The sequence below is a fragment of the Glycine soja genome, chromosome 9 (genome assembly GCF_004193775.1).
Source record: "Glycine soja cultivar W05 chromosome 9, ASM419377v2, whole genome shotgun sequence".
In the NCBI taxonomy this organism is placed as follows: Eukaryota; Viridiplantae; Streptophyta; class Magnoliopsida; order Fabales; family Fabaceae; genus Glycine; species Glycine soja.
The window spans coordinates 32,781,936-32,792,839 of NC_041010.1; the positions used below are offsets into that span (position 1 = coordinate 32,781,936).

Genomic DNA, 10,904 nt, shown 5'->3' on the forward strand with positions numbered 1-10,904 from the left:
GTAGAAGATTTGCAACAAGCTCACTTGTATGTGTTGAATAATAGTAATGAAGTTTTGCCATACATAGTTCGTCATGAAAATTTAGTCAAACAAAGTAATCCAAAAATGTCGAAGAACTCAGTGTTGAAAAAACATAACAAGACTTTCCTAGATTGGTTTAAACACACAATCTTGGCTGATGATAATGCTTCTGAAATGTTGAGAAAGCTAGCAGATGGACCTAAAAGAAATGTTATAACTTGACAAGGATATGATATAAACAAGTATTCCTTCTATACAAAAGCACAAGACCAAAAAAGTACAATGCAAAACAGTGGGGTTACCCTAAGGGCTGAATCTCAACACTTCGCTAGTGTACATGATGACAATCCTTGTGTAGCTTTCATCCCTTACTTTGGTTTCATTGAAGAAATTTGGGAGCTTAACTATGTCAAATTCACTGTCTGTGTTTTCAAATGTAAGTGGGTTGACAGTAATACCGGTGTGCGGACCGATGATGTGGGATTTACGTTGGTGGATCTTAACAAACTCGCATACCAGAATGATCCTTTCATTATGGCAGAACAAGCGAAACAAGTATTTTATGTCGAAGACCCTTGTGATCAAAGGTGGTCAGTGGTTTTACATGGAAAAACAATAGGTGTCAATGTTGAAGATGATTATTCATACATTGATACTTATGTTAGTCCTTTGTCCACACAATTGTCACCTAATGTCATCGGAGAAGAAACTGACGATGTTCATGCTAATCGTAATGATCACGATGAAGGAGAATTAATTAACATCGTCTAATGTAATTTTTTTTTATTTTGTACTTAATTTCAATTCATTTAATTACATTCATACGCATTTATTTTTTATAACATATTGAATTAATGTTTTTTTTTTCACAGCCAAATGGCTACACAGTCAAACTCTCCTCCGCCTCCTCCTCCTTCTACTGGTGTAACATCGCATTCGTCGTCACCACCATTGAAGCGGACTAGAAAGGCCTCACGCCTAAGATTATTGGCGACTAGACCAGTTGGGGCAGAGAGACCCCTTGTCCATGTGGATCCTGTTACTGGCAAAGCAGACGGTCCCCACAGCAAGAAATTTAGAACATATTTAGGGATCGTTGCTCGTGATAAGGTGGATGTCACATACGAAAATTGGAAGCATGTCCCTATTACTCAGAAGGATTTGATATGGGAGGATATTCAGGTATCATGTATTATTTCATGTTCCATATTGTTTGTTAGCCAAATATTTGAATTTAGTATTAATAAAACCTAATTTACTCTTTGTTAGGCTGAATTTGATATCCCTGAAGCATCTGATTTAAGGACAAAAAAGAAAATACTTCAGACTATGGGGGAGCGGTGGAGACAGTTTAAGTCTGATTTGACGTCGAAATGGGCACTTGCAGCTGACAAGGATAGTGTTGATGACACTGTATGCAAAATGTACGGCATTAGCAAGGAGAAATGGACCCAATTTTGTCAGAGCCGTAGAGACCCTTCATGGGAGGTAACTAATTTGGGATTTTCATTTTTTTAACTTTAAATGAACTTATTATAATACATTGTAATCATGAGTTTCATTAATGTTTCATTTTTACAGAATGTTCGAAAAAAAGCACAAGCTGTCCAAAAACAAAACACTGCCCCTCACGTGATGTCTCGTGGGGGTTATGAATATTTAGAAAAAAAGTTGATGGATGAGAAGAGAAAGAAAAAACTAGAGGAAGCAACTCAATCCGGAAGCACTGACACCGTCATTGATCCTCCATCTCCCATCAAACGACACGTGAAGTGGAAGCTAGCCCGCACCAAGAAAACTGGTGACATGACATCTGAAGCAGCAAAGGAAATTGTTGACAAGATTGTAAGTCACTTTCAATTCATAATTGTAATTATTTTTTTTATTGTGTGATTAAGTATAGAATAAATGTGTTCTTCACAGGATGCGCTTGAGGAGCAGGCCTCACAGGGTTCCTTTGTTACCCATGGACGTCATGATATACTAACTGCTGCCATTGGGCGACCAGAACACCCTGGTCGTGTGCGTGCTGTAGGAGCCGGTATAACCATCAAACAATACTTTGGATCAGCTTCAAGGACCTCCTCCATTGCTCCCGAATACCTGCAACAGTTGACGCAACAAATCAAGGACCAACTAGAGGATTCAATCACAGAAAAAGTCACTCGACGGCTAATGTTATCCTTCAGCCAAATGCAATCACAGGGACTCGCACTGCCTCCTGAACCTGATGTTGGTCCTTCAGCTGCTCGTGTCAGCACAAAGGAGAGTTGTGTTGATCCCTCAGGGAACGATCTAGACACCGGTGACTCATACAAATGTGGGTTGTATATTGAAGAATATCCTTCTCGCCTGGTTGCCCTGGGAAGAGTTTATGAGGGATCTACAACAATTCACAACATTCCTTTGCTGCATGATCAAGTTAAGGTTAGTGTTGAGGAGATTAGAGATGTAGATGCTCCCATTCCTGTACCCACTAAAGAGGTTAAGGTCGTGGGACAGGCTCTTAACACATTCCTTGCTTGGCCGACACATCTAGTCAAGCGTTTATCAGAACAGGTATTTTAGTGTCATTAAATGCTTATTTTTCCAATTAAAATGTTTACTGTGATTAAATTATGTCAATTAATTATGTTGGATAAACAGGGAGCTGTGAGACCCGCGAAACCTGCAGATAGGCCGGATGATGAGGTCGATGATCCGCTATATCTAATGACATTGACCATTCCACAACTTTTTCTGAAGCCATTGCAGGTTATGTGGGATGCTACCTTGTTTGGCCTATTTAATGAAAACTTTCCCTTGTACATAAAGCATGAAGATCTGTCTGAAATTGCACATGGTGGTCAATGTCTCAGCATATCTGTTATACAGTTGTGGATTCTGTAAGTCAATTTAGATTATTGTTAGTTACCTAATTTATTGTTTTACCTTCATGCATAATTTACTTTGTGTTAACAATAATAGGCATATGACTGAGACAAGTATGCGAGCTGGGAATATCGATGTGTATGGATTCCTCGAGCCACAGTCTATCCAGAGATCTGGCCAATCACAATTTGAATCAGAAAATTACATTAAGAACTGGATGCAAAATTCAAAACGAGATGTGTACCTAGGAGCCTACTTGAATGGGTAACTTAAACTCAACAAATGAATTTAAATAATGTATAATAGTATAATAACATATATTGGTCTCCACTGCAGTGCACATTGGCAAATGGTCGTCATTTTGCCTAAGGAAAATGTTGTCATTTGGTTTTGTTCGTTGCATAATAAGCCAGACAACTACCTCAAAGGCATAATTAATAGGTCAGTGTTGTTTTTTAATATATTTGCATTAGCATTAGTCAGGTAAATCAAAATTTTAAATGTACAATAAGAATCTATGTTTGTATTCAATAGTGCTTTGAAAGGACTTGACGATACTCAACAAAGTAAATCCAAGACTCCTGCTAGGTGGATTGTTGTTAAAGTAAGTTATTTAAACAATATGTTTTCACTTATATTTTAGTATTGTGTAGACTAATTTGTACTGAACGTTGCATATCTAAATTTCATAATGTATTTAGTGTAATAGACAAAAAGGAAGCACTGAGTGTGGGTATTACGTCATGCATTGGATGTCAACTATAATCTTAGGAAATTTCCAGAATAATTGGGAAATGGTAATTTTTAATTCACCAAATTTCATATTATTATGATTGCTAATATATTATTAACTTATGTTTTATTATATCATGCAGTATTTCACTGATCCTAGACCATTGGAACCAGAAAGATTGAAGGCACTTCGCAACCAGTGGGCAAAGTACTATTTGAAAGTGAAAAATGAAACTTAGGATGTTTAGACAATCTTGTAATTGTAGTTTATATTTACTTACTTAATTTACAATTCATGTCTCAACATTAAATATGTTTTAAATTCATAGTAATTAGTAAATTTCTTATTGAATTTTCTGGTAAAAACTGTTTCAAAACAGAATGAAAATTATATGTTGTGTGGTCTGATTTTAAAATTTGCAGGTTATTTTTGGGATTTATTGAAAAAACAGACATCGTGTTAAAAATAAATTTCTAAAACAACATCAGTTTTTTAAAAAACCGATGTTAAATGTTACTTACAACATCAGTTTTTTAAAAAACCGATGTTAAATGTCACTTACAACATCAGTTTTTTAAAAAACCGATGTTAAATGTCACTTACAACATCAGTTTTTTAAAAAACCGATGTTACATGTCACTAACAACATCAGTTTTTTAAAAATCGATGTTGATTTATAGATTTATAACTTTTTTTTATTCATAATTCATATCATATAACATCGCCTATTTAAATAACCGATGTTAAATATCACTTACAACATCAGATTTTTAAAAAACTGATGTGAAATGTTACTTACAACATCAGTTTTTAAAAAACCGATGTCACATGTCACATTTAACATTGGTTATTTAAAAAACTGATGTTAAATGTCACTTACAACATCAGTTTTTTAAAAAACCGATGTTAAATGTTACTTACAACATCAGTTTTTTAAAAAACCGATGTTAAATGTCACTTACAACATCAGTTTTTTAAAAAACCGATGTTAAATGTCACTTACAACATCAGTTTTTTAAAAAACCGATGTTAATTTATAGATTTATAATTTTTTTTTTCATAATTCGTATCATATAACATCGCTTATTTAAATAACCGATGTTGTATTTATTAGTTAACATCGGTTTTGAAAAACCGATGTTAATGATACTACTTTCCACATCGGTACTTTCAACATCAATTAATAACCGATGTTGAAAGTCTTAAATAACCGATGTTAAAACCTTATTTTCTAGTAGTGTAGTTGTGAATTCTCTTTGGATTTGCACCACCAATTGGCTTGTTTTAATTTGAAGAAATTAAGGTTTAATAAAGTGGAAACTCTAGGCTTGTGGCTACCTCTTGGCAGACCAGGAGTTGCATATTTTTTCACACATTTTTTGTGTCTTAATTCTAGTTTTAATTAGGTATAATGACACCATAAATTATTGTTATTGTTTTAATTCTAGTTTTAATTAGGTATAATGACACCATCAATTGTTGTTATCGGTGATCATTTCATCTTTTGTAACCAACTTGATGTCATTCCTATTTATGGGTTACACATTTTCTAATAAACAACAAATCTTGAATTGAGTTTTAATCATCTTCTAAAGTGTGAGAGTGAATCTTTAGTTACTTGAGTGATTCAAGAAATTGGTTTATCAAGGAACAAAACCTTGTGTGTGACACCAATTTCAGAGGAGTGATTCTTCTAACCACATTCTTCATTCTTCTTCATCATTCTAAACCTTCATTTGACCTACACAAACCCAAAAATTGTTTTTTTCCCAACCAGCCACTATAATTTTACCTTAAACTCAAATTTACGGTTTTCTTTGTTTCCTAAAAATTGCCAAACTTAAACCAGCCTTTAATTCCACTTGAACACCATCGTTATCTTCATCATTCTCCATCCAAACACATTCAGACTTTGAACCAAATCCCTTCCAATTAGTCCCCATAAAATCGTCACTTTCTCTTTCCTTATCCATTTCATTTTCTGAATTTCATACAAGTAAAAAAAAAAGAAATAAAAAAAAACCCTTTGAAGATCCAACCTCAACCCTTGTGCAAATGAGTTTACATCACTCTTCTTTAGCTTATATTTATTTTCCATAAATTAATTAATTCTCCGTCTCTTTATCTTTCTATGTAGATTGTCAGAATAAATTACTATAGTATGTATGCTATGCACTACAAAACCAATGAACACGTAAATTAAATTGCTTCTCATTTTTACTTTCTAACAAGACAGTAAGGTAATTCTAGTTCTAGTTCTACCTCCTTATAATTTTTTTTAGGTGCCTTTCACTTCCTCTATACAATACATGAATTCTCTCTTCTTTGCATGTTTTTCATGACTCTTTACTATTTTCATCAAACCTCTTTTTGAATCTTTGTCATTCTTTGTTACGTATTTGAGAATAAGAGAATTCTTGGTTGCACTTGGAGTGGAGAGAATGTTTCCAATGAGGTTATGGGTTGTTGTGGTATTCATTATGTTAGTAAGTACTGTGGCGGCCAAGCCTCATCGAATTCTTTTGGATACAAATGTTGAACTTGATGATGTATTTGCTTTTCTTTACCGTCTGAAGCACAACACACTAGAGTTTCAATTGGAGGTTAGTGAACCAAAGTAAATTGAGCAACACATGTTAATCTTGTCTTTATTTCCTTCTCCTTTTTGAGTTTTTCACTGTGAATCATAGCATTTATTGATTGGCTTGAATCATTTACTCCTTGGTTGAAATCATTTCTATTTTCCAAGCAAAACTTATTGTTGTTTCTATTGGCTTAATAAAGGAATTTTCATATTAAAAAGTGTGTAGTGTGTACTCTTTCTTTTTGTTGGATAAGCCATAAGTGTGTGTTTTGAAAGATATAAGTATTTCTCTTAAAAAAAGGCTACCAATATGTAATAGTACTTTGTTCATTTCCATGTGTTGTAAAGCCCACACAATTTGATCTTATGAAGCTGACATTGCATATATAACATTACTTGGGGGATGGTTATGTTGAGAACCATTTTAAGCATTTTTTTATTACCATTCAGGGATTGGAATTTTGTGATGTTTTGAGTCTTCATACCAACATCTATAGGGAGTCACAATCAATGCAAATGCTTGGACTAATGTCGGACATGCTATGAATCAAGTTTATGACCTACTTTACATGATGGGGAGAGATGACATAGTAGTCGGAATGGGAAGCGAGGGTTGAATACTCTTAGACGGTTCTTTTAATCCTGAGACTAGATTATAAATCTTTTGGATTATTTTAGTTTTTTTTTTAAATAAGACATTCTAAGACGGTTCTTTTAAAATCATTTTAGAAAGTATATATTCTAAGACGATTCTTAACTAAGAATTGTCTTAGATTGATGTCATTCTAAGACGGTTCGTAGATAACCATCTTAGAAGGTTACCCTTCTAGGATGGTTCTTAACTAAGAATCATCCTAGAAAGACACATTTTTCTAAGACAGTTGTTTATGAAACTATCGTCAAATATCAAGACTTTTGACCTACAAAGATGGTTCAAAGTCATCTTTGTATCTCGTTTACAACCGTCATTGTTTAGCCTTTTTACAGTAGTGATAAAAAAGTAGTTAATTTAATTAATAATATTAAATTTATTAATTATTTATATTATCATTTTAATTTTTTTTATGTTTCTATTAACTTAATTATTTTTATTAATGTTTGAAAAAAAATAAGGATATGTAAAAAAGTAATACTTAATACATCTACAAATTAGAAAATGATCTTATAAATAGAGACAATAAATTTCTAAAAAAATATCCCATAAGTAGGAACAAATGAAATATAAGTTAATATAGGAACAAAAATTAAACTAACTTTTTTTACAATATCCCATAAATAGGAACAAATGAAATATAAGTTAATTATATAGGAACAAAAATTAAACTAACTTTTTTTTACAAGTAAAAATCAAAGATAATATCAAGAAATTTACATTTACAATAGCTCACGTACTCTTATTATTTTTTTTTTTTGGAAAAAATGTAAATTATATTAAACCCAAAATGATACAACAATAAACGGAGCATACCCCGCAACTAGAGAAAATCAAAAGTCTCCCTAATACAAGAAGGCCTATATCAAGATGTTAAAACAAATGCAACAGGTGCGCTTGTCTACACATAAGAAACTTAATCTTGCTAATAACCTCTATTATAGAAAATTGATAATCTTCAAAAATCAGTTTGTTCCTAGACAGCCAGATGCAGTAGACTGTAATTGTTATAGCCAGATAACGAAATTTTCCTTGAACACCTGATGTGGATCTGTCTCTAATTAAAGAGTCAGTAATGCGTTGCAAAGAAGTGAAACGTTTGCGGAAAGGAGCCAAATCACGAATGTAAGCCCAAACTTGGAGAGATTTCCTGCAAGAAAAGAACAAATGAGCATTTGACTCAGCCTCATTTGAACATAAAGGGCGGAAGGAACCCTTGTTCAAAAAAGCAGCTTTGTCAAGAGTAAGCAGCCGATTCTTTTTAGCAAGCCATAGAATGAAAGACATCTTAGGGGAGATTGCTGGGTTCCATATAACAGAACACCAACTAATAGTAGGCTTGACACCTCTAATGTATTCATAGACTTTTCCAACAAGTAATTGTTCATTGGTGCTCCAAGATTGAATCCTCTTTTTGGCCTCTTCCGTACTTAGCTCTTTGGAGATAATAAAGTCCCTTATTTGAATGATTTTCTTTATCAAAATTGAATCTGATGAAGAAGTATTGTAATTCCACACATCGCTCCCTCTGAAATAGTAATGGTGAACCCACCGAACCCATAGAGAATCTTTCTTACAATGAAAGTCCCATGGATACGGGAAAGAAGCGCAAGGTTCCAGTCCTTGAGATTAAAAAGGCCTAAACCCCCTTCTTTTTTCGGAGAACAAACTACTGACCAAGCAACCAAGGGCTTGTTTTTGCCAATATCCGCTTTGCCCCACAAAAAATTACGGCACGAAGCGTTGATCCAGTCCAGAACAGATTGAGGCAAAGGAAAAATTCCTATCCAGAAATTCACAATTCCTTGAATAACTGCTCTGATAAACTCTAGCTTACCTGCATAAGATAAAGACTTCCTGCTCCATCCCTGAATCAGGTCAGTAATCTTGGAAAGCAAGGGAGTATAGTGACATACATTTAATCTAGATGATAAAAGGGGAATACCCAAGTATCTAAAAGGGAAGCCACCCAAGCTAAATCTAGTAATTTGTTGAATATGAGAAAGCTCATGAGGCCTAATACCGGTTGAGTATATGGCAGATTTATCAGAGCTGATGGAAATCCCTGAAACCCTACAAAAGTGTTGAAGCTTGGCAAACATAGTTGACACAGATGGGATATCTCCTCTAGATAGAAGCATAATATCATATGCAAAAGCCAAATGAGATAGCTGAATACCTGCACAGTTGGGATGAAATTTAAAATTGGCATCATCCTTGAGGCTGCTCATATCTTTGGAAAAGTACTTCAAACAAAGCACAAACAAATAAGGAGAGAGAGGATCCCCTTGTCTAAGACCCCGCTGCCCTTTGAAGTGGTCATAAATGGATCCATTGACTGTCACACTAAATGAAGTGGAAGAAACACATTCCATGATCCAAGTACAGAACTGGGCTAGGAAGCCAATGGACTTAAGCATCCAATCCAAGAATTCCTAGGAAATGGAATCATAAGCTTTATGCAAGTCAATTTTCAGGAAACATCTCGGAGAGGATCTTTTCTGTGCATATTTGCGCAAAATGTCTTGAACTAGGAAGATGTTGTCCATCATCTTTCTGTTCTTGATGAAGGCAGTTTGAGTTTCCCCAACAATAGTCTCACGCACTGGGGCTATGCGGTTGGCCAAAATTTTAGACACAATCTTGTATAACAAATTACAGCAAGATATGGGTCTAAAATGGTTAACCTGAGAGGTCTGATCATGCTTAGGAATAAGCGCAATAATAGCATGGTTGATTTGCTTTAAAATTTTTCCAGTTGTAAAGAATTCATTAACCGCCTCAAAGATATCATCACCAATGATATTCCAAGCCTTCTTGAAGAATAAATCATTGAGACCATCTGGCCCTAGAGCTTTATTGTTATCCATCACAGAAATAACGTTCTAAACCTCTTGCTTAGAAGTAGGACAAAGTAAGGCCGCAAAGCAATCGATGGGAACCTTAGGACCCCTGTTGCAGACCGAAATGGAAGGAGTTTGGGTCAGCTCATGAGTACTAAACAAATTCCTAAAGTGATTCACAAAAGCAAGGGCAATTTTATCTTGGGAGGAAGTGTTATGCCCATCATCTAGCCTTATGGCAACAATAAACCGGTTGTGTCTGTTGCGCTTGATTAAAGCATGAAAAAATTTGGAGCATTTATCAGCCTGCAGGAGATATCTATTTTTGATGAGTTGAGCGGACTTCATAGACTCCGCTTTTCTAAGCATAATGGTCTGCCCTCTAGTGCGGTTTGCCAGAGCAAGAAGGGAATGGTCCTATGAATTTTGCTTTAGAGAATTAAGCACACTTGTTATATTTAGCCTCAGCTAGCTCCACTCAGTTGGACATGTTGTTGAACTTCTGCTTAAAAAGATTCTTCAAGGGAGTTTTAAGAGCTTTCAATTTCATACAGACCTTGAACATGCTACAGCCATGAATATTTTGCTTCCAGCCATCTGCAACAATTCTTGAGAAATTTGGATGATCCACAATAGCATTGTTGAATTTAAATGGAGAATTACCTCTAGGCACTACCAACTCAGTGGTGACAAATAGAGGAGTATGGTCTGAAATAGAAATAAACTCCATAACTTCACAAGCAGAATTTCCAAAGGAATTGAACCAGGCCTGATTACATAAAGCTCTATCCAGTTTGCTTCACACCCTGTCATTAGTCCACGTGTACAAGGGGCCATGAGAGTTGATGCTCCCCAGCCCCAGGTCAGAACAACAATCAACAAAATCTTGCAACTCATAAGCATTGGGCTCAACTCCATTGAAGCTGTCGGTGGGAGACATAATGGAGTTGAAGTCACCAATGAGGAGCCAGGGGCAATTCATATTAGCATTGATACTATTCAGATTTATCCAAAGAGATCTTCTTGCCACAATGGAGTGAAGACCGTAGATGAATGAAACCTGAAAGCGCTTGGCAATGGTTTTACAATCAATAGCACAGTGAATCAATTGGGCATTTGACTCCAAAATAGAAAGATGGATCTTATCCTGCTTCCAGAGGATAAGAATTCTGCGAGCATTATGAGAAGCGAAGTTATGGG

The 10,904-nt window shown here is 35.0% G+C and overlaps 2 protein-coding genes and 1 long non-coding RNA gene across 3 annotated transcripts; 2 read left to right on the forward strand and 1 right to left on the reverse strand.

The window, feature by feature from the left end:
* Nucleotides 1–1,357: 1,357 nt before the first annotated feature.
* LOC114368370 lies at nucleotides 1,358–3,545 on the forward strand. Its single transcript, XM_028325676.1, has 6 exons — nucleotides 1,358–1,509; nucleotides 1,603–1,866; nucleotides 1,945–2,580; nucleotides 2,668–2,906; nucleotides 2,989–3,051; nucleotides 3,536–3,545. The coding sequence occupies exons 1-6, from the start codon at nucleotides 1,444–1,446 to the stop codon at nucleotides 3,543–3,545; spliced, it is 1,278 nt and encodes a 425-aa protein (XP_028181477.1). The 5' UTR covers nucleotides 1,358–1,443.
* Nucleotides 3,546–3,628: 83 nt separating this feature from the next.
* On the forward strand, nucleotides 3,629–3,990 carry LOC114367244. Its single transcript, XR_003657145.1, has 2 exons — nucleotides 3,629–3,689; nucleotides 3,768–3,990. It is a non-coding gene; the product is annotated as an uncharacterized LOC114367244 (long non-coding RNA).
* A 1,440-nt stretch (nucleotides 3,991–5,430) lies between these two features.
* LOC114368371 lies at nucleotides 5,431–9,236 on the reverse strand. The gene is made up of 2 exons (XM_028325677.1): nucleotides 8,699–9,236; nucleotides 5,431–5,606 (listed from the first exon to the last, which is right to left on the reverse strand). The coding sequence occupies exons 1-2, from the start codon at nucleotides 9,234–9,236 to the stop codon at nucleotides 5,431–5,433; spliced, it is 714 nt and encodes a 237-aa protein (XP_028181478.1).
* Nucleotides 9,237–10,904: the final 1,668 nt, after the last annotated feature.

Bases quoted from the DNA above. Each gene is read 5' to 3' on its own strand.
- LOC114368370 (XM_028325676.1), top strand. From the start codon at position 1,444: ATGTACGGCATTAGCAAGGAGAAATGGACCCAATTTTGTCAGAGCCGT. The intron at 1,510-1,602 runs GTAACTAATTTG...TCATTTTTACAG, and splicing joins GTAGAGACCCTTCATGGGAG to AATGTTCGAAAAAAAGCACA. The intron at 1,867-1,944 runs GTAAGTCACTTT...TGTTCTTCACAG, and splicing joins AGGAAATTGTTGACAAGATT to GATGCGCTTGAGGAGCAGGC.
- LOC114368371 (XM_028325677.1), bottom strand. From the start codon at position 9,236: ATGGAATGTGTTTCTTCCACTTCATTTAGTGTGACAGTCAATGGATCC. The intron at 5,607-8,698 runs GTAAGCTAGAGT...TATGAAATTCAG, and splicing joins GAAGTCTTTATCTTATGCAG to AAAATGAAATGGATAAGGAA.